This window comes from Oncorhynchus keta, chromosome 10 (assembly GCF_023373465.1).
Source record: "Oncorhynchus keta strain PuntledgeMale-10-30-2019 chromosome 10, Oket_V2, whole genome shotgun sequence".
NCBI lineage: Eukaryota > Metazoa > Chordata > Actinopteri > Salmoniformes > Salmonidae > Oncorhynchus > Oncorhynchus keta.
The window spans coordinates 52467441-52491565 of NC_068430.1; the positions used below are offsets into that span (position 1 = coordinate 52467441).

Sequence of the window (24125 nt, forward strand, 5' to 3'; positions counted from 1 at the left end):
TTCAAACATAAAGATATAAAACTGTATTTTTTTTGTGAAGAATCAACAACAAGTGGGACACAATCATGAAGTGGAACGACATTTATTGGATATTTAAAACTTTTTTAACAAATCAAAAACTGAAAAATTGGGCGTGCAAAATGTCTCCTCCCATTCTTCTCTGCAGATCCTCTCATGCTCTGCCAGGTTGTATTGGGAGCTGCACAGCTATTTTCAGGTCTCTCCAGACACTGAGTGTATAAAACATTAGGAGCACCTGCTCTTTCCATGACATAGACTGACCAGGTGGAAGCTACAGTATGATCCCTTATTGATGTCACTTGTTACTGTAAATCCACTTCAATCCGTGGAGATGGAGGGGAGGAGACAGGTTAAAGAAGGATTTGTAAGCCTTGAGACAATTGAGACATGGATTGTGTGTCATTCAGAGGGTGAATGGGCAAGACAAAAGATTTCAGTACCTTTGAACGGGGTTTGTAGTAGGTGCCAGGCGCCCCGGTTTGAGTGTGTCAAGATCTGCAATGCTGCTGGGTTTTTCACAGGTTCTCATGTGTATCAAGAATGGTTCACCGCCAAAATGACACCCAGCCAACATGACACATCTATGGGAAGTGTTGGAGTCAACATGGGTCAGAATCCCTGTGGAATGCTATTAACACATTGTAGAGTCCATACCCCAAAAGGGCAAAAGCGGGTGCAACTCAATGTACAGTCAATATACAGTCAGTGAATGCTTTCAAATAGCACTGCTGGTTTTCACGGTAATACCAGAATGTCTGGTAATTTCTCAACATTTTCTCGGGAGGAAGAATGTGTTGATTATCTGGAAAATATTAAACCCTAACACACAAACACATGAAAGCTTGCACACACACACAAAAACAATTGCCCAGCACTGGACGGAAACTGGTGATGCTTGGAGCCAAAGTGCGCTGCTCAGACCACTGCGCTACGGCAGTTCAGAATACTCTAGCAAGCCGTGAGAATACTTGATGGTATGAGGTCGGTAGTTTTGCAGAGCCTTCCCCAAACCATAGCCCTTGCCTTAACCACTCTGAAATAATACCTAAACTTTTAACCTTTGAATTGTTTCTGTTTTAACCATCTAACCAAGCAGAATGAATGGGTAAAAAATAGACGTGCATACTTCGAGTTTCAAATGAAAAACATTGAGATCTTGATGAATACAGACGGACACAGATGATTGCATGCACACATACTGGCACACAAACACCCAGATACACCCAACACCCGTTGTGCCTTTCGCTCTGATCTCTTCTCTACTTTGCAAATGGCTAGCCATCCTACCCTCTTTCATTCCTACTTACTGTCTCCCTCCCTCTATTTCTCTCTCTCACACATACACACTCACTTTTACCTCTCTCTTTTGCTGAGTTCTATCCTTTTTTCTATGGCCAGTCCTTTCTCCTGGAGTGCCTTACAAAAGTATTCACCCCTCTGGGTGTTTTTCCTATTTTGTTTTTGTTGCATTACAACCTGTAATTTTAAATGGATTTTTATTTGGATTTCATGTCATGGACATACACAAAATAGTCCAAATTGGTGAAGTGAAATGAAAACAATAGCTTGTTTCAAAAAATGTTTCAAAAAAATGTAAACCGTTAAAGTGGTGCGTGCATATGTATTCACCCCCTTTGCTATGAAGCCCCTAAATAAGATCTGGTGCAACCGATTACCTTCAAAAAGTCACATAATTAGTTAAATACAGTCCACCTATGTGCAATCTAAGTGTCACATGATCTGTCACATAATCTTAGTATATATACACCTGTTCTGAAAGGCCCCGGAGTCTGCAACACCACTAAGCAAGGGGCACCACCAAGCAAGCGGCACTATGAGGACTAAGGAGCTCTCCAAACAGGTCAGGGACAAAGTTGTGGAGAAGTACAGATTAGGTTATAAAAAAATATCCAAAACTTTGAACATCCCACGGAGCACCATTATATCCATTATTTGAAAAATGGAAAGAATATGGCACCACAACAAACCTGCCAAGAGAGGGCCGCCCACCAAAACACACGGACCAGGCAAGGAGGGCATTAATCAGAGAGGCAACAAAGAGACCAAAGATAACCCTGAAGGAGCTGAAAAGCTCTACAGCGGAGATTGGAGTATGTGTCCAAAGGACCACTTTAAGCCATATACTCCACAGAGCTGGGCTTTACAGAAGAATTTCCAGAAAAAAATAAGCAAACCTGTTTGGTGTTCGCCAAAAGGCATGTGGGAGACTCCCCCAAACATATGGAAGGTACTCTGGTCAGATGAGACTAAAATTGCACTTTTTGGCCTCCCGGGTGGCGCAGTGGTTAAGGGCGCTGTACTGCAGCGCCAGCTGTGCCACCAGAGACTCTGGTCGTAACCGGCTGCGACCGGGAGGTCTGTGGGGCGACGCACAATTGGCCTAGCATCACCCGGGTTAGGGAGGGCTTGGCCGGTAGGGATATCCTTGTCTCATCGCGCACCAGCGACTCCTGTGGCGGACGGGCGCCGTACGCGCTAACCAAGGTTGCCAGGTGCACAGTGTTTCCTCTGACACATTGGTGCGGCTGGCTTCCGGGTTGGATGCGTGCTGTGTTAAGAAGCAGTACGGCTTGGTTGGGTTGTGTATCGGAGGACACATAACTTTCAACCTTCGTCTCTCCCGAGCCCGTACGGGAGTTGTAGCGATGAGACAAGATAGTAGCTACTAAAACAATTGGATACCACAAAATTGGGTAGAAAAAAGGGTAAAAAATGTAAAATATATATATATTTTTTTATTCGCTTTTTGGCCATCAAGGTAAACACTATGTCTGGCGCACGGCACACCCAACACCTCTCATCACTCTGAGAACAACATCACCACAGTGAAGCATGGTGGTGGCAGCATCATGCTGTGGGGATGTTTTTCATCAGCAAGGACTGGTAAACTGGTCAGAATTGATGGAATGATTGATGGCTCTAAATACAGGGAAATTCTTGAGGGAAACCTGTTTCAGTCTTCCAGAGATTTGAGACTGGGACGGAGGTTCACCTTCCAGCAGGACAATGACCCTAAGCATACTGCTAATGCAACACTTGAGTGGTTTAAGGGGAAACATTTAAATGTCTTGGAATGGCCTAGTCAAAGCCCAGACCTCAATCCAATTGAGAATCTGTGGTATGAATTAAAGACTGCTGTACACCAGCGGAACCAATCCAACTTGAAGGAGCTGGGGCAGTTTTGTCTTGAGGAATGGGCAAAAATCCCAGTGGCTAGATGTTCCAAGCTTATAGAGACATACTCCAAGAGACTTGCAGCTGTAATTGCTGAAAAAGGTGGCTCTACAAAGTATTGACTTTGGAGGAGTGAATAGTTATGCACGCTCAAGTTTTCAGGTTTTTTTTGTCTTATTTATTGTTTCACAATAAAAATATTTTGCACCTTCAAAGTGGTAGGCATGTTGTGTAAATCAAATGATTACAAACCCACCAAAAAAAAACCATTTTAATTCCATGTTGTAAGGCAACAAAATAGGAAAAATGCCAAGGGTGGTATAATACTTTCGCAAGCCACTGTATCTCCCTCCATCTCGCTTTCTTTTTCTCTCTGATCTCTCCATCATGATGGCCCTCTGACTTGGAGCCCAGTGACTGGGGTCCTGTCATTTCCAGGTGGGTGTCCGTAGCAGTGCCCGTCTGTCCTCCTCCACGCCTGTTCTCCATTAGCTGCGGTCTGGGTGCCTGGCGTCAGCAATCTCTCTCTCTCCTCCTCTCTCTCTCCTCTCTGGAGGTCAGGCCCCTTCCTCCCCACACACCCACACCGCGGCCCGAACCAGCACGCACTTGTGTGTGTTTGTGTGTGTCTGCACGTGTCCGTCCGTGTGTTCCATGTGTGTGTGTCTGTGCTCCACACATTCCCCCGTTCTTCGGCACCCAAAGTATGCTTGGCTCAGTAGGACTTGATGGCTTTCAAAGCAGCGTGAAATTGACCTTGCTCTGTCAGAGGTTAGAGGTTAAGGTGCATGTTGTGGTGCTGGGAAGGGAGGCTAATGAAGGAACTGCATGGACTTACTGACAGGAGAATGCAGGGCCACTGTTAAGAGTCATATTCATGAGTACGCATTGTAGCAATGGAAAACTGAAATGAGCGTTTCTTATTGGACAAGTCCAGTTTTCTTCTGTTTGATCCTAATGAATACGACCCAAAAGAGGAGACTCAAGATAAAAACTTGAGAGATGAGAATATGGCCCTATAGCAAAGCAGGTTTATAGAATCCACATTGATCGTCAAAGAGAGTTTTGTATATTTGTTATATTTATACTTTCTTGCTCTTTATTTTGTAGCAGAATCATTCATCTAAGCTTGGACGAAATGTCAGTCTGATCCAGCTTCAGCCCGCTACCGTTGTTGTCAGAAAGTAAGACTGAAACACTGGTATTCTAACAATGGAATACATGTGACCTCTCTGCTTTCTTTCATGTGTTTCAGTACAGGTAAACAAAAACCTAGAGTGGCAACTCCATGTACAAGACCACCAGACCTTTCCTCCCACATACACACGCACACACACACCACGCACTACACTACAAAGGACAGACCAAATCAAAACCAGAAACTCCACTGTTTATTTGGAGACCTTCTGATTTCTTTGAAGACTATGTTTTGTTGTCCTGGGAGACCCCCGGGTGGTTCTGGGTAGTCATTCATCTAAGGTTAGGTTTTGGGTGGTGGGATGGAGGGAAAGAGGGATGTTGAGGGGTAACACACGAGTGTGGCTGGGGGAAAAAGAGCCCAGAGGAAGGCATTCCTTCAGCAGAGTTGATAACACTGATGGAGTAGCTAGCTAGCACACCAGGCCCCCCCCAGCTGCATTGTCATTGTTCTTGTTGGGACTCATAAATCAAGTGCCATACTCCCTGGAGGGTTTGAGGCAAGTTAGTGTTTTGAGGCCATGTTGTGAAGCTACTTCTGTGATTAATGTTGAGTTGATTGCATTACAGTAGGTGCTGTTTCCTGCTTTATTCCCTTCTTATTCTGGAAATCTTCCAACCAGGAATTTGGGAAAACCTGTGAATTTTACCAGAAGGTTACCATCATTTTGCAACTCTAAGGGCTAATGCTGTCTCACGATCCACTTCGTACACATAGTTTCAAATGCATAGTTATGCCCATTAATGAGGGGCAATTGACTGATATACTTGTACGATAGGTGTGCAATTTCTGTTGAGTTACGTTTAACTGCCTTGCATTCTTAAATGTGCCTGTTTTTATTTCCATTTGTTAAATTTATTGGTATTACAATACCAATACAAATATATTTTCGATGGAGCTTTCAATGCAAGTCCAACTTCTGTAAATGTCAGTCAATGTGAGTCTGTTTTTGACGTTGGTTTACTGTTGTTTTCCAGGTAGCAGTATTTCTTCTGGTATTTTCCAGGGAGCCAACCCCATCTCCAGCTCAACTCCATTCAACCCCACACAACAGGTCAGTACAGGATGTAATACGCACACCATTATGGACGACCATCTTTTATGCAAATTAAAACAGCTCTCACAGTACAAAATGTTTCCAAATGGCTGGGATGGCATTTAATGGGTTTGGAATACTGCAACTTACAATTGAATGTGCCACTCATCTGGCTTCAGTGATAGCCTCTTTCACGACATGGTAGATATATATATTTTTTTATAAATCTGTGAAGAAAGGGTGAAGCCCAATATGTGATCATTTGTAATATTCTGTGTATTTTTCTTTCATACATCTTAGGAAGTCTTTAATATTCTTCCCATTCCCTCTGTCAGGACTTCTCAGCGTACTCTAGCTACAGCCAAAGCCAGTACTCGCCATACTACAACACACACTACAACAGCCCGTACCTCGCAAGCAGCAACATCAGCCCTAGCGCCATCACCACGCCCATACCCTATCAGCATCCAGAACACCCTGCCGTGGTGCCCAATCACAGCCCTGAGTCCCACCCAGGTACAGATGGTTGGCCCGCCTCTTCTCTTTATTGGAGAATGATTTATTATCCTCTTAGCATTCTATTTATCTTTCTGTCGTGTTCTTTGGTGTGTTAGACATTTTCATTGACAGGATGTGTGTGTGTGTGTTCCAGGAGAGTACCATCCGCCCCCTAGCCCCCCCACCCCAGGGAAAGAGCCAGAGGGGGTGCCAGCCAGACGGAGCTCAGACGGGAAACTGAGGGGCAGGAAAAGAGTCAGTGACCCACAGCCTCCCCTGGACTCAGACATAGAGGTAATGTTACAGTCCATGGAAGTCACAAACACACACGTGCACACACACATACACACACATCCCGTCAATGGTAGCCATTGACACACTGAGCTACAATATGACCACAGACACTAATAGACACACAACAGACCACAGACATACTGTTATTCAAATGTAAGAACACAGTTAGACAGATGGTTTAAAGTGAAGTCGCACTTCCATAACTGTAAAGAAATCATCAGAAGTGTCATTTATAGACCTCACTCAGTAAAAGTCATAAAAGAGTTCACAACATTTACAAATAATAGTAGAACAGTTTAGTAGCTCTTGGTGGTCTTTTATGATTTTCCAAGTCATTTTCCTACTGATTGATCAGTTTGTATGTGTAGTCCGCACTGTCATTTTCTCTTCAACGTAGAGATAGAAAAATAACAATGTCTAAATATGTCTTTGTCTTATTTTCCAGCGTGTGTTTGTGTGGGACCTTGACGAGACCATCATCATTTTCCACTCTTTGCTCACAGGGAGCTTCTCCACACGATTTGGCAAGGTAGAAAACATGGACTTATATGACTTAAAACACTCTCTCCATTAATCACTTTTCAAATTAAATAACCCTGAAAGTATCTGACGGCTTATTTAAACTAATCCTTGATTAGTTGCCAAGCTACTGGTAATTTAACAAAGTAAGCGGAATCATCAGTAATTTTGGTGAATAACAAGTCATTTATGGTCATTTGGTCATTTATACTTGATTAAAATGTATTTATATTTACCATAACATTAGCATAACATATTCTTATTTTGTCATTTTGTATATACAGCATGTTTTTTTTGTTGTTTTTTTTGTCATTTAATTTAACACCCTTTTTTTGTGATATCCAATTGCGATCATGTCTCATCATTGCAACTCTCCAAAGGGCTCGGGAGAGGCGAAGGTCGAGTCATGCGTCCTCCAAAACATGACCTGCCAAACCACGCTTCTTAACACCCGCCTCGCTTAACCCAGAAGCCAGCTGCACCAATGTGCCGGAAGAAACACTGTTCAATTGACGACTGACTTTAGTCTGCAGGCACTCAGTCCACCACATGGAGTCGCTAGAGCGCGATGAGCCAAGTAAAGCCCCCCCCAGGCCAAACCCTCCCCTAACCCGGACGACACTGGACCAATTGTGCACCGCCCTATGGGCCCCCTGGTCACGGCCGGTTGTGACAGCCTGGTATCGAACCCCAGGCTGTAGTGATGCCACAACACTACGATGCAGTGCCTTAGACATCTGCACCACTCAGGAGACCTATTCGTATATATTTTACATTTGATACGGCCACACAGAGGGCCAGAGATAATTACAGACACCTGTGATAATCTGAAGTACCCAAAAAGGCCACTAGTTGTAATCTGATAAAATAAAAATAAATACTTGAAAGTTACCAAAATTCTGGTGGTTTACTAGTAAACTTAAAATGTTTCCATTAATATTCTCTCCCTTTGCAAACCTAATACTTGATGATATAAACTATGCAATATCAGTTAAGGGTGAATCCTAACTTCCAGTGGAATTGTGTGTGTTGATGTCAATGGGACTAAATTAATATTCTACTGGAAGTTAGGATTCACTCCTTAAAGCCTAACTTTTTAAGATGTGTTTTTGTCCTTTGCTCTCTCCTTGACTTTTCACACGCTTGGTGTTTTCCTTCTGTGCCCTCTTGTCTCTTTATATAATCCAGGGGACTTGTTTGGCCAACCCACGTCCCACTGTTTGATTGACAGCTGATTAACCTTTACATAATAGACAGGCAGCTGATGAGGGCAACAATAGTCATGTTTCTTTTTTTTGGCCACAACAGTGTTTTGAATTCTCACGGTCCCGCTGCGGTTTGACGCGATGTAAACGTGGAGTTGGAGAGAGAGAGAGCCAGAGCGGGAGAGAGCAACAAGTATTAGGCCTAAAGCGCTCCACCATTTTGGCACTCTGTTGTTTCTTTTTCAACATATTGTCGGGGAGAAAGGAGAGGATGGAAGTGTTGACATTTGACTGGTGTGCCAAATTCCTGATTCCACCCACCCAGCTTCCCCGCTGAAACGGCAAACTTCAATCCGACATGCTCTGCCATCAAAACTGAGACATGCCAGAGGAAAAAAAAAAAAGTTTTGGGTGGGGGGAGGTAGAATCCTCAAATCCCCCAAAAAGATTCCGACCAAAGGCCTAGTGGGATTATTTACGAGCCAGGAATTGGTTTTCAATTAGGTAGGAGTGAGTTTGATATGTCTTCTCACAATAATGCTCACTGTCAGGCAATGACCAATGTTTATGTTAGCTTAGGTTTCCCTATATTAAAGAAACAGGATCCCAACTTTTCTTTTAAAAAAAAAACATGATGCTGTGTCTAGACCAGACAGACTATATTGTAACTCCTTCCTTATGACAGTCGTTGTATTATGACCAAACTCATTGAGGTAAACAAGTGTTTGGCCTGTGTTGAGGCAAGCAAGGGAAGCGTGGACCCTGGAAGGGGCAGAAAAAAAATGGTTGTGATGAAAAACTGTTGTTTTCACTGCCTTTGAAAAACCAAGGTAAACTCTAGAGCACATGAGGATTTTATACCCTACATTATTGGTCCAATGGCATTTTATTTATCACACGTAGGCTACAGTGCCCGTGTCATCTCTCTCTGTGTGTGAATTTCCACTCTGCATGAACGATTTGAAAAGTCCACCACTGAAGGCATCAGTGAAATTGTCTGGATTTTTTTTTGTGCTTTCTGATATTTTCTTGTTCTCTGTGAATTCCTGCCTGTGATTAGGAGGAAGAGTAAGTTGGACCTCTTTCATTTTTATTTCTACCTCACTCCGCATTGAAGAAGACTTGGCAGGGAGTGTGATTATGGATAATTAGCTCTATTTAAACTAAACACTCCCTCCCTCTCCTCCACCTCCCCTCATTCTCATCATCCCAACACTCTCTTTCTGCCCCCCTTCTTCCCTCGCCCCCTCATTCACCAAATCCACTTAGCTGTGGATCAATTGGAGGTGGGAGGAAAGCTGTCATTTTTCAAAATCTAACACTCCCCTTTGGCTGACGCCTCACTCCTCCAATTTTGTCACACTGCCAAGATGTAGAACCACCACTATAGCCACAGCGCCAGTACAGTACAGCACACAGCCACCTGCCCTGCTGGTGCCTAGCCACTCCCCACAACAACAATGTACTGGACTGTTTTCTGACAAACTGTGATTTCTCTGTTGTCTGCGGAAGATTTGTAATTCTCCCATCATTAGAACAGCGTATCTTCTTCATTCCTGAATTCTTCAATAACTGTGTGTATGTGTGTGCTTGTGTGTGTGTGTGCTTGCATGTGTGCGTGCGTGCGTTTGTACATGTGCGAGTGTGTGTGAAACAGAAGGAGAGGTAGAGAGAAAGAGACAGAAAGAGAAAGAGCAGGTTGCAGTTTGGTGGAAAGAATGATTGACAGAAAGGTAATCAGACTAACCTGCTCAGGTGATAGAACCTGTCCTGTCAATCTGAGAGAAGGGCTGCCAGTGTCTTTAGAAGGCTGTTTGGACAGGGAGAAAATAATGACTACTAGGGGGGTTGGAGTTTGGAATGGCACCTGGTGCGCACGCGACCCAAAACAAGCGCATCTACAAGTATTTCTTCTGATTACAGTCTATATACCATAGCAGTATACAGTTGAAGTTGGAAGTTTACATACACTTAGGTTGGAGTCATTAAAACATATAATTCACTGTTTCACAATTCCAGTGGGTCAGAAGTTTACATATATTAAGTTGACTGGAAAAATCCAGAAAATTATGTCATGACTTTAGAAGCTTCTGATAGGCTAATTGACCTAATTTGAGTCAATTGGAGGTGTACCTGTGGATGTATTTCAAGGCCTACCTTCAAACTCAGTGCCTCTTTGCTTGACGACATGGGAAAATCTAAAGAAATCAGCTCAAAAGATTGTAGACCTCCACAAGTCTGGTTCATCCTTGGGAGCAATTTCCAAATGCCTGAAGGTACCACGTACATCTGTACAAACAATAGTACGCAAGTATAAACACCATGGGACCACGCAGCCGTCATACTGCTGAAGAAGGAGATGCGTTGTATTTCCTAGAGGTGAACGTACTTTGGTGCGAAAAGTGTGAATCAATCCCAGAACAACAGCAAAGGACATTGTGAAGATGCTGGAGGAAACAGGTACAAAAGTATCAATATACACAGTAAAATAAGGCCTATATCGACGACATGAAAGGCCGCTCAGCAAGGAAGAAAGCCACTGCTCTAAAACCGCCACAAAAAAATCTAGACTACGGTTTGCAACTGCACATGGGAACAAATATTATACTTTTTGGAGAAATGTCCTCTGGTCTGATGAAACAAAATAGAACTGTTTGGCCAGAAGACCATCATTATGTTTGGAGGGAAAAGAGGGATGCTTGCAAGCCGAAGAACACCATCCCAACCGTGAAGCACAGGGGTGGCAGCATCATGTTGTGGGGGTGCTTTACTGCAGGAGGGACTGGTACACTTCACAAAATAGATGGCATCATGAAGACATCAGTCGGGAAGTTAAAGCTTGATCGCAAATGGGTCTTGCAAATGGACAATGACCACACGCATACTTCCAAAGTTGTGGCAAAATGGCTTAAGGACAACAAAGTTAAGGTATTGGAGTGGCCATCACAAAGCCTTGACCTCAATCCTATAGAATATTTGTGGGCAGAACTGAAAAAGCGTGTGCGAGCAAGGAGGCCTACAAACCTGAACCAGTTACACCAGCTCTGTCAGGAGGAATGGGCCAAAATTCACCCAACTTATTGTGGGAAGCTTGTGGAAGGCTACCCGAAACGTTTGACCCAAGTTAAACAATTAAAAGGCAATGCTACCAAATACTAATTGAGTGTATGTAAACTTCTGACCCACTGGGAATGTGATGAAAGAAATAAAAGCTGAAATAAATCATTATCTCTACTATTATTCTGACATTTCACATTCTTAAAGTGGTGATCCTAACTGACCTAAAACAGGGAATTTTTACTAGGATTAAATGCCAGGAATTGTGAAAAACTGATTTTAAATGTATTTGGCTAAGGTGTATGTAAACTTCCAACTTCTACTGTATATTGCCACTTTTCATCTGCAATTATTTTAATCTAATTCCTGTCTAGCAAGCAAACTTCACTTGGGAGAATACTAAATCCATTTCAATTTACCATTCTTGGATCCCTGAGATATATCCCTGATGCTAGCTGGCTAGAGAAATGCTTGCTACTGTAACTACCAAGGCGCTTTCGCTCTGTGTCAGAGACGTGATGGGGGTCCAGTCCGTCCAATTAGCATGTGTTGTGAGTGTCACTATTTTCACAAAGATGCTGTAGGGATTAAGACATGCACTACTGGCTCACAGACTGGGCAGAACCGAGTGAATTGAGTACCCATCCTGTGGGCTTGGGAAAGAAATATAATTATGCCAAGGCAGCCTGGTAGCAAACTCTCTGCCGGGGCCCGGTGGTAGGGAAACCCAGTGTTAGATAATCAGACTAAACACTTTGTCATAATTACATTACCAAACCTCTTATGACATCTCAGTCAGGTCTATTCAACTGAACTTCAATTATATCTGTGTGGATATAGAGTCAAGTTTATTTGCTATTTGAAGCTTGGTTGTGTCCTGCTGATTCGACGGTGTATCGTGCAGAAGATCAACATTCATTACATATTCATAAATCCTTTACCACTGTGCGTCCTACCTGTTTCTATAACCAATAACATCAAGAGAGACGACCTTTTCTTTCCTGAGATGAACAATGACCCATGCAAAGTAATGTTATGAGAGTAAGTCCTCTTAAACACATGTGAACAAGTGGTTCGTGAAGGGGCGAAACCGAACTTCCACTTTAGTCAAATGTTCACCGAGTTATGCATTGGTGTCAATGGGAGAGTAGATGACAACTAAGTCCATCCTTGTATAAAACAGCTGTATTGACCTTTGTAATGTCGTTGTGTCTCCTTTTCAGGACTCGTCCAAGGCAGTGTCGCTGGGACTGTGGATGGAGGAGATGATCTTCAACTTGGCCGACTCGCGGCTATTTTTCAACGACCTGGAGGTGAGACTCATTTACCTGATGGATTCGATCAGCTATTATCCATCCTCCGTTATCCATACTGTTGCTCATCCATCATCTAACATTCACACTTCTGTTTATAATCTATCATCCATATTTGTGCTTATTATCCATCATTGAGCGTCCATACTGTTGTTATTAGGAATCACATACATCATCCATCCTCTTTATTATGCATCATCCATAACGTTGCTTATATCCATCATCCTCAATTGATACTATCAGCAGGGCCAGGAGTTTTCCCAGGATTTAGGTGACAGCCCTCATGACAATACTACATCACGTTTAAAAAAGATTCCCTTTCATATTATTCGTGTTACTCATGTCATATTCTCAAAAGATTTGAGTTGAAAGCCTAACTGTTTAAATGGGCTAGGGTTAAACTGGAGTATTTTTAACATCATGAACAACAGGTAGGTTTTTCTCTGTGCATTCCACAGCCTTTTTCTAACAAAGACCAGGCTTAAATTTGGTTTGTGGTGAGAAGGAACACTGAGTTGTTAATTATAGGTGTGTGTCTGTCTCTTAAAGGGAGATTAGTTGTGGGGAGGAGGAACAGCTGAGGGGAAGAAGGCAGAAAAAGCAGTTTTCAAACCCGCTTTTTAAGTTCCTTCTATTTGTCATCCTCTGTTGTTAGTTCCCCATTCAAACAGTCGACTAGTGGCGGCCATCTTTGTTAGTCATATGCTGTGGTTGATTTATGAAGTCATTTTCCTTCAGGTTTGTCAGCAGCTAATAGAGCGCCAATAGATGCCACAGGCTGAGTAACCTGTACGCGATGAAGAGTTACGAGCTAGGAAAAGCTCTATGATAACCAGGTTATAGAGAAACACGCTTTTAGAAGAAATGGAGGCTAATTTAACTAGCTCCAACAATGTGGTGGTCTTGTGCTTTGAGAATAGCCTAAAATCTTCCATATGTCACTGTTAATTTTGCACGTCAGATATGTACTTGTCCTTACATGCCAATTCATGTCATTAAATCACTTTAGTTGGAGAGGTGTTGAAATGACTGCTGCGGGGGTCTAGAGCTGCCTATAAAAAAAACTAGCTTAGCCTATTGGGTTCTGTGGGTCTTGTGTTATCGATTCCCTCTGTGTCTGTGGGAGCAGGGTCGCAGCATTGGGTGAGTGTCAGGGGAGCATTGGGGGAATGAGGGATGCTGATATTTAAGAGTGTGATGAGTTAGCGTCTTCCTGTGTCTCAGTCCGGTGTAGCTGTGTGAGAGAAGAGATTGAAGTCAGTACTTACTGAAGTAGGTTTCAGGGGATAAAAGAAGGGAAGAAATGAGAATAGCAGATCAGAAGTGGAGATTCAAAGGGATTTGGTGGAGAGGAGGTGGGAGGATAGTGCATGTATTATATAGTAGCATCATGGGAAATTCGTTTTTAGGATTTGTTTGAGGAAGCAACTTTTTGCACAGTAGTTCACTACCCTGCCTTATATCTACTATATACCTTACTTCCAATATATCAAAAGTCCAGAAATCTTAATAATTTAATAATAATACATTAATACTACACAAAATACTGTTCAGTGGATCTTGTTTTTAGTGGGCATATATCTGAAGGTTCTTTGGCAGTTGGCAAAAGGTGTTGATGTGGTATAAATCTTAGTGGGGTTTATTAGTGGAGTGTGGTGGTGTCAAGTAGAGCCGGTACGCTCCCATATTCCAAGTACATTTTTTTCTTCTGGCGCCTGGATGTCCCAGCAGCCTATTTCCGCCTCCCTGTTGTCTTTTGTTTAACATTTTTTATTTTGTTCTATCGCTCCCCTAGGCTCCCTTAAGAAACCTGCCCGTGCACAGCTCTGAAACGGATCTCCCTCTCTAATATATCCGCTTTCTTTCCCTCTCCTTTCCCAGGAATGTGACCAAGTTCATATTGATGACGTGGCGTCAGACGACAATGGGCAGGACTTGAGGTACTGTACAGCTTTTCCTCTTGAACTCAACTCGGCCCCACTCTTAAACCAGCACTGAGTGGGTTTAGTAAAGGAGGGGGTGGGGGTGGGCGGGTATATTGAAAATATGTCCTGCTCTCTTTCTTGAAAACATCTCCCACTGGGCAGACACTGGTTGAAAAAAACATTGTTTCCTCGTCATTTCAGTGAAATTACGTCGAACCAACGTGGAATAGACGTTGACTTGACATCTGTGCCCAGTGGGCTGTCTCTCTCTCTCTCTCTCTGTCCCTTTCTGTTTGTGTGTTTTTCTGTGTGCGTGCGTGTATGCGTCTCTCTCTCTCTCTGTCCCTTTCTGTTTGTGTGTTTTTCTGTGTGCGTGCGTGTATGCGTCTCTCTCTCTCTGTCCCTTTCTGTTTGTGTGTTTTTCTGTGTGCGTGCGTGTATGCGTCTCTCTCTCTCTGTCCCTTTCTGTTTGTGTGTTTTTCTGCGTGCGTGCGTGTATGCGTCTCTCGCTCTCTCGCCATGGCAATTTAATAACAGTATCATCATTCTTCAACGTCTCATCAGAACAGTACTGTCATTCTCTATGTCTGGCTTATTCCAGACATTTTACTACGTAAATTGATGAAGAATTTTAGGATAGATTTCAAAGAAATAGTTGAAAAAGTGCAAGATGTTGCTCAAATGCCTATGTGCGTTCCTTACCATTTAAGTGCTTTTGGGCATGTTACCCTTTTCCACACAAAAATATTTATGAACCTCATTACATTGGATTTGCAAACTGCATGTTCTCCAACTTAAATATAACGCACTTATAATATTGATGTATTCTATATTAAATTTGTTTGATTTATTGTGTTATTTATACTGTCAGCTATTGGTCTTAAATCCAAAAGCCTCTCTCTCATGGTTGGCATCTTTATTTTTATTATTGGTCTTAGCCTTGCTCTTTTTATAGGATTTTTATTTTATTTCGTTACCTTACTTCAGTTATAATATTATACTAGGCCTACTCCAGCTAATTAAAGGTTCTGGTCTTAGGCACTGGTCAAATCCCACCAAACATCAACTAAATGTGTACATTGATTGGACATGGTTGTTGTCTTGCAGCATGTATAACTTTGGCACAGACGGGTTCCAGAGCCCTGCGGGTGCCGGTACTCTGTGCCTGGGCTCAGGTGTCCATGGTGGGGTGGACTGGATGAGGAAACTAGCCTTCCGCTACCGGAGAGTAAAGGAAATCTACAACACCTACAAGAACAACGTGGGAGGTGGGTTCTGACAGGAGCTAGAAGAGGGCTGTGCGTGTGTGTGTGTGTGTGTGTGTGTGTGTGTGTGTGTGTGTGTGTGTGTGTGTGTGTGTGTGTGTGTGTGTGTGTGTGTGTGTGTGTGTGTGTGTGTGTGTGTGTGTGTGTGTGTGTGTAAAATATTCTCTAGCGGTTAACTGATATACAAATCACAATGTCAATTTAAATTGGTTCATTCTGTATAATCATGATCATAATAAATAATTAACATTGCATCTTCATATACTGCTCAGCTATCAATTTGTGTTTTGTTTTTGTATACCAATCTATGATGAATAATGTGTTCGTGTGTGATTGTGATTGTGTCAGGTTTGGTGGGCAGTCCCAAGCGGGAGGAATGGCTGCAGCTGCGGAGGGAGATGGAGGTCCTGACAGATCTGTGGCTGACCCAGGCTGTCAAGGCCCTGGCCCTCATTAACTCCAGGTCAGGACACACCCCTTCTCAACTGCCGAGCTACCCTATGGTGGAACTATTTAGAAAATAATAAACAATGTAACGTGATATTAGCGTATGTAATCCATAAAAATGAAATGGACAGTACTCCAAATGTATTGACCATTCATGTTTTGCATGGTTAATAAATATAATAAATAAGTATTGAAATTGAACCTGGAACTCTATAGAGCTACAGTATATACACAACCAGGAAATATTGACAAGACTAAGATCGGGAGCTGAAATATCCGTTGGCTGGTATTTTTTCCTTGTTGTCACTCTTTTTTTTGTCCCATTCAAACGGACACCAGGCAATTATCGTACTTGTTTGAACATGACACACATAATGACATCATGTGTTGACATCTCTCTGTTTCCAGACCAAACTGTGTGAATGTGCTGGTGACCACCACCCAGCTGATCCCAGCCCTGTCCAAGGTCCTGCTCTATGGTCTGGGCTCAGCGTTCCCCATAGAGAACATCTACAGTGCCACCAAGACAGGTGAGGTAGCACACAAGCACTCGTTATGGCGTAGAACACTTGTTTCGGGTTAAAAAGCCCAACTCATCGTGTCTAAGGAAGGAATATTATATTTACAGTTGGGCTGATTGTGCACAGATAATAGTACCCGACAGAAAATGTTTCCCAACCACCCTGCGAAAACAATCTAGTACTAGCAGACTTTGGTTTTGTGCGATCCTTGTTTATGTTTGTGACATTTTTATTAAGTGTTATTTAATACACTTATTTGTTAACACTTACGTTTAACATTTTTAACACTTCATTTGTAAACAATTTGAACACTTACATATGTCTAACACTTATTTGTTAACGGTTACTTTTAACACTTTTTAAACACTTAACATTTTTAAAAGTAACACAACACTTGTTTTCCAGGGAAAGAGAGCTGCTTTGAGCGTGTGGCCCAGAGGTTTGTTGGTCATAGGGGACTGCTCTGGACCCCCAGGAAAAGGTGGAACAAACTCCCTCACGCTAGGAAGTCGCACAGGACAAAATAATGTTTATATCCTGGGAGTTGTGTTCAATCACCACACTGTCTAAGATTGTATTAGCCGGAGACACCTGAAACCCCTACCTTAGTCAGTTTCAGGAATACCTAGGAGTAGGTCCTTTGTTCCTTGCATAAAGTAATCCCTTCTTGCAGTATCTAGTTTAGCCCCCACATTAAAATGATTTAGATGCACTATTGTAAAGTGCCAGGCTCCACATTTTAAACATGTTCCACTGTTTAGCCATGTCATAAGTCCTTTGTGAATGCCAGTGCTCCACATTTGTAAACATGTCGTACTTGCTGGCCAGTATTTTAAAGTCCTTTGTTCTGCTAAAGTGACTTTTAAATGTAATGTAATGTAATGTAAATGTTTTCCAGGGAAAGAGAGCTGTACTTTGAGCGTGTGGTACCCAGAGGTTCCACATTTTAAACATGTCCTTTGTTCCTTGGCGAGCAGTGTACGTGGTCATAGGGGCTCCACATTTTAAACATGTCCTTTGTACCTTGCAGTGGAGGAAGAGTCTGTAGCCAAGAAGGTGAGACTCACATGTAACCAGGAAATTTTAAACATGGGGTGGGGCTACATTTTAAACATGTCCTTTTGTTCCTTGCAGTATTACCCCCACATTTTAAACATGTCCTTATTTCTCCATACATTTTAAACATGTCCTTTTGTTCCTTGCAAGTCCAGATTAAATTGAATATGCACCCACGCATATTATTTGTCAGTGCGTTTTAAACATGTCTTTTGTTATTATTTGAAAAACAAAATAATGCTTTATATCCTTTGCAGGATGAAAACATTCCTTTTGTTCCTTGTTCTAGTTTAGCCAGTGCTCCACATTTTAAACATGTCCTTGACTGAACTAGTTTAGCCAGTGCTCCAACACTGTCTAAGATTGTCCATTTTAGTCCTTTTGTTCCTTGCAGTATCTAGTTTAGCCAGTGCAATTTTAAACATGTCCTTTTGTACTAGTGGTTAATTTTAAACATGTCCTTTTGTTCCTTGCAACTAGTTTAGCCAGTAATTTTAGCCAACTAGTGTCACATTAGTCAGTTCCTTGTTCAGCTAGTTACATTTTAAACATGTCTACCTAGTTTAGTTTAGCCAGTGTTCAGCATTTAAAACATTTCTGTTTGTGTCTTGCAGTATCTAGTTTAGCCAGTGCTCCACATTTTAAACATGTCCTTTTGTTCCTTGCAGTATCTAGTTTAACCAGTGCTCCACATTTTAAACATGTCCTTTTGTTCCTTGCAGTAGCTAGTTTAGCCAGTGCTCCACATTTTAAACATGTCCTTTTGTACCTTGCAGTATCTAGTTTAGCCAGTGCTCCACATTTTAAACATGTCCTTTTGTTCCTTGCAGTATCTAGTTTAGCCAGTGCTCCACATTTTAAACATGTCCTTTTGTTCCTTGCAGTAGCTAGTTTAGCCAGTGCTCCACATTTTAAACATGTCCTTTTGTACCTTGCAGTATCTAGTTTAGCCAGTGCTCCACATTTTAAACATGTCCTTTTGTTCCTTGCAGTATCTAGTTTAGCCAGTGCTCCACATTTTAAACATGTCCTTTTGTTCCTTGCAGTATCTAGTTTAGCCAGTGCTCCACATTTTAAACATGTCCTTTTGTACCTTGCAGTATCTAGTTTAGCCAGTGCTCCACATTTTAAACATGTCCTTTTGTACCTTGCAGTAGCTAGTTTAGTCAATGTTCTAAACATGTCTGTTTGTGTCTTGCAGAAGAACATGCCTTTCTGGAGAGTGTCGTGTCGGCCTGACCTGGAGGCTCTAAGTCATGCACTGGAGCTGGACTACCTCTAGTGGGCGCTATAACAATCCCATCATACCTTTAGCCAGTTCCTGCCTGGTGATGCCGCTTCATGTCCAATGGACCAATTGGGTTGAGGGCAGCGACGATTCACCACCATACAAAAGCAAAGAATGACGGACCAATCTTTGTATCAGCAGGGAAACGCAATTGTTACTGGAAATTGTACATGTGCTTTCACCCGTTCACACAGGGACTTTTACATGTGAAAGGTGTCCCACTTTGGAACTTTAGATTGTTGCACTGAAAATAATGACCAAGGTCAGTGATGGGCAACTGGTGGCCTCCGCAGTTTTTCTCTTGTTATGTCAATTAGGCCATATCAGCTAAAATGTTTTAGATTGGTAAGTTCGTCTAGCGGTCAGCTATCTAAACCAGCAAAAATGGTTGAATTACCGGCCGGGGGCCACCATTGATTTTGTTAGTCTGTCTCACTCAGATATCATATTAAATACTGCAAACATTTCTCTCCAGCCTATGGCAAAATGTGTAGAATTACAAAAATGTCGCTGTAAAACAGCAAATGGTCTTCACTGCCCATGGCAAAATGAGTAGAATTGCAGGAAATGTGTTACAAAATTGCTGAATCTTCTTTCCGCTCCATGGCAAAATGAGTAGAATTGCAGGAAATGTGTTACAAAATTGCTGAATCTTCTTTCCGCTCCATGGCAAAATGTGTAGAATTGTAGCAAACTTTCTTTAAAGCTCCACATTTTCTCTACGCCCCATGGCAAAATGTGTAGAATTGCAAGAAATTAACTCTCAAATTTTAAAACAATGTCTCTCCGCTGTCAAGGAGGGCTGCTAAAATGCTTTGCTCTCAATGTGGTTGGTGTGACCCGCAAGCAACTACCATCCCTCATAATGAGTTCAGTTTCTTGTGGCCCCCAGACCCATCAAAGTTACCCATCCCTGACCTAGGTGATCTACAGTTGAAGTCGGAAGTTTACATACACCTTAGCAAAATACATTTAACTCAGTTTGTCACAATTCCTGACAATCCTCGTAAAAAATCACTGTCTTATGTCAGTTAGGATCACCACTTTATTTTAACAATGTGAAATGTCTGAATAATAGTAGAGAGAAGGATTTATTTCAGCTTTTATTTCATTCATCACATTCCCAGTGGGTCAGAAGTTTACAGGCACTCAATTAGTATTTGGTAGCATTGCCTTTAAATTGTTTAACTTGGGTCAAACGTTTCGGGTAGCCTTCCACAAGCTTCCCACAATAAGTTGGGTGAATTTTGGCCCATTCCTCCTGACAGAGCTGCTGTAACTGAGTCAGGTTTGTAGGCCTCCTTGCTCGCACACACTTTTTCAGTTCTGCCCACAAATGTTCTATAGGATTGAGGTCAAGGCTTTGTGATGGCCACTCCAATACCTTGACTTTGTTGTCCTTAACTTCTTGGTGACAGGGGGCAGTATTTTCACGTCCGGATGAAATGCATGCCCAAATTCAACTGCCTGCTACTCATCCCCAGGAGAAAAGATATGCATATTATTTGTATATTTGGATAGAAAACACTGAAGTTTCTAAAACTGTTTGAATCATGTCTGTGAGTATAACATGATTTATAATTTTTATTTCTGAGATTTGTGTTGCGCCTGCAGGGTTGAAATATGTTTTCTGTCTTTGTTTACGGAGGTGCTACCCTCAGAGTCACAAAAAGCAGAAATATAGATCAAATTAATCACTAACCTTTGATGGTCTTCATCAGATGACACTCATAGGACATCATGTTACACAATACATGTATGTTTTGTTCGATAATGTGCATATTTATATCCAAAAATCTCAGTTTACATTGGTGCGCTACGTGCAGTAATGTTTTGATTCCAAAACATCCGGTGATTTTGCAGAAATACTCATAATAAACATTGATAAAAGATATTAGTGTTATTCGCAGAATTAAAGATAGACTTCTCCTTAATGCAACCGCTGTGTCAGATTAAAATTTTTGTTAACGGAAAAAGCATAATCTGAGAACGGTGCACAGAACCCAAAACAGCCAGAGGAATGTCCTCCATTATGGAAACAACAAAGTTAGAAACAACACCATAAATCTTCACTTACCTTTGATCTTCATCAGAAGGCACTCCCAGGAATCCCAGTTCAACAATAAATTACTGATTTGTTCCATAAAGTTCCATAATTTATGTCCAAATAGCCACTTGTTGTTAGCGTGTTCAGCTCAGTAATCCATCTTCATGAGGTGCAGGCACTTCATCCAGACAAAAACTTGAAAAGTTACATTACAGTCTTTTAGAAACATATCAAACGATGTATGGAATCAATCGTTAGGATGTTTTTAACATAAAACATCAATAGTGTTCCAACCTGAGAATTCCTTTGTCTTCAGAAAAAGCACTGGAACGCGAGGTAACTCTGTCGGGAGCGCACGTCATGAGACCAAGGCTCTCGGCCAGACCACTGACTCAAAGAGGTCTCATGAGCCCCTCCTTTATAGTAGAATCCTCATTCAAGTTTCAAAAGACGGTTGACATCTAATGGAAGCTGTAGGAAGTGCAACCTCATCCATATCTATCTCAATGTGTATTCGGTAGGCCAAGCTTTGAAAAACTACAAACCTCAGATGTCCCACTTCCTGGTTGAATTTCTCTCAGGTTTTCGCCTGCCATATGAGTACTGTTATACTCACAGACATCATTTAAATAGTTTTAGAAACTTCAGGGTGTTTTCTATTCAATACTAATAATAATATGCATATATTAGCATCTGGGACAGAGTAGGAGGCAGTTCACTCTGGGCACGCTTTTCATCCAAAAGTGAAAATGCTGCCCCCTATCCCAAAAAAGGTTAAAGGCACAGTCAACTTAGTGTATGTAAACTTCTGACCCACTGGAATTGTGAAACAGTGAATTGTAAGTGAAATATTCTTTCTGTAAACAATTGTTGGAAAAATTACTTTCATGCACAAAGTAACTGACTTCCCAAAACTATAGTGTGTTAACAAGACATTTGTGGAGTGGTTGAAAAATGAGTTTTAATGACTCCAACCTAAGTGTATGTAAACTTCCAACTTCAACTGTAAGTGCATTTAGTCCTTACGTGGGGATGATTAGTTTAATTTAGTTTAGTTGTTTGTTGTGTGCTAACTTTTCTTATTAGGAATGGGATAGAGGAAATTGTTAAGATAAGAGACCTTCTAGTAGACACTACCAGCAAGTTATTAAGGATAAATCCTACCTTGACTTGATCTTTTCACATGGCTTTTTTGATACATTGTACATTTCTATTATAACTATTGCCCCAATAGTATCTCTGTCTCATTCAGCAGGTTATTGATTAATTCATAGTCTGAATATTTATAGTTTTTTACCTATAATTTGTGACCTACGGTATTTATTGATCAGTTCAGTTATGCCTGATCAATTATAGATGAAAATACAAATCAGTCAAGTGTCCAATCACAAAATGATGAGCTGAGACCTAAAAGAAAGAAATGGGAGAGGATTTTCGCAAAACCTACCAGAGACAATTATCTAAAAAGGAGGATGGAGATAGCAACCATTTTCGGATTTTACCATAACATTTGATTCATAGTCCATAGACCCATGATATGTCATACGTCATTTAATTGAATATTCTATTGATTTGCAACAAAACACACTTATGCAGTCAATCTAAACCGGACAAAATACTTCCAACCCTACCGGAGATGACTGTTTAATGTTGTTATCTAATATACCAAAGATTAATACTCAAATATCTTATCCATTCCATGCCACACTTTGAAAAATAATTGGTAAAAGCCAACTCTGCATCCTTCATTTGCAACTAAGCAAAGAGTTTCAGACAGACAGACAGACAAACAGTCAAAGCAACCTGACAAAGTACAAGGAAATCATATACTTAACTTAAGAAATACCAATTCCTTGTAAAACATATTTTTAGCGTATACATTTGTCATGGAGAGGACTTAGGGCTCTATTCAATCCGCATCGCGGAAGTTCAGCTTTAAAGCGTGACTGAAATTTAAAGGCAATGTTCCTGCTTTTAGCGGAGATTGCATTCACAATGGGTCGGCTCAATCGTAAATTACCTTTACATTTCTATCCCAGAATATGTAACACTTCGGGTTTACAGATTGAATAGAGCACTTAGTCTGGCGATTGAATCTTATTCTGTTTCCTGAATTGATCGGTGTACAATTGTTGTTATCTTTCTCCGTGAATGTTTATATAGCCTGTATGTAATGAAAATGGTATGATTGTCTTTGGACATGCATGTGCCTATTACAGTGCCTGTCAGCTTAGCTATGATTTGTATATAAGGTTTTATTGTTGATTTGTTTTGACGGACAATTATAATAGATTAATAAAGATAAATTAATTACATTCTGAGAAAAGTGTATCTTATTTCAAATCGAATTGCTCACGGACTACACATTTGAACTGTATTCCAGAATTTTCAGCTAATAGGTCATTTGACGTCTACTTTTGCCTTCCGACCAGCCTCAATTTGTCGGGCATGGACTCCACAACGTGTCAAAAGCGTTCCACAGGGATGCTGGCCCATGTTGACTCCAATGCTTCCCCACAGTTGTGTTCTTAAGACACTCAAACAGGTGTGACTCCCACCTACTACCATATCCCATTCAAAGGCACTTAAAATATTTAGTCTTGCCCATTCACCCTCTGAATGGCACACATACACAATGCATGTCTCAATTATCTCAAGACTTAAAAAATTCATCTTTAACCTGTCTCCTCCCATTCATCTACACTGATTGTAGTGGATTTAATAAGCTACATCTGTCACACCGTGATCTGTTTCACCTGTCTTTGTGATTGGCTCCACCCCCCTCCAGGTGTTGCCCATCTTCCCCATTATCCCCTGTGTACTGTTTGTTTAGTTTCGTCAAGCCTACCAGCGTTTTCCCCTCTGTTCCTGTCTCTCGGTTGTTCCTGGTTTCCCAGTGTTGACCTTTACTGCCTGCAATTGACCTGTCTTTTGCCTGCCCCTGTTGGATTAATAAACTGTTACGGCACAGTCGATAGCACGCCGGACCTCCGGCTCGAAAGTCGAGGGTTCGAGACCTGCTCCCTGCTGTTTCATTACAATAAGATCCTACACATAACATCAGCTAGCGACCCAGACAGCGTGGGGCGACGCACAATTGGCCTAGCGTCGTCCGGGTTAGGGAGGGCTTGGCCGGTAGGGATATCCTTGTCTCATCGCGCACCAGCGACTCCTGTGGCAGGCCGGGCGCAGTGCACGCTAACCAAGGTTGCCAGGTGCACAGTGTTTCCTCCGACACAT

At 41.8% G+C, this 24125-nt stretch overlaps 1 protein-coding gene across 1 annotated transcript in view; it reads left to right on the forward strand.

Moving 5' to 3' along the window:
* Positions 1-23200, forward strand: part of LOC118388941 (eyes absent homolog 2) — a 64303-nt gene extending 41103 nt beyond the window's left edge. Inside the window, exons 6-17 of the mRNA XM_052526058.1 lie at positions 5392-5468; positions 5786-5966; positions 6103-6242; positions 6688-6771; positions 12247-12336; positions 14218-14276; positions 15369-15529; positions 15875-15989; positions 16382-16503; positions 16900-16941; positions 17525-17550; positions 18752-23200. Of these exons, the coding sequence (XP_052382018.1) occupies positions 5392-5468; positions 5786-5966; positions 6103-6242; positions 6688-6771; positions 12247-12336; positions 14218-14276; positions 15369-15529; positions 15875-15989; positions 16382-16503; positions 16900-16941; positions 17525-17550; positions 18752-18832 (1178 nt within the window). The 3' untranslated portion in view covers positions 18833-23200. The remainder of the gene's footprint in view (positions 1-5391; positions 5469-5785; positions 5967-6102; positions 6243-6687; positions 6772-12246; positions 12337-14217; positions 14277-15368; positions 15530-15874; positions 15990-16381; positions 16504-16899; positions 16942-17524; positions 17551-18751) is intronic.
* The last annotated feature ends 925 nt before the right edge of the window (positions 23201-24125 follow it).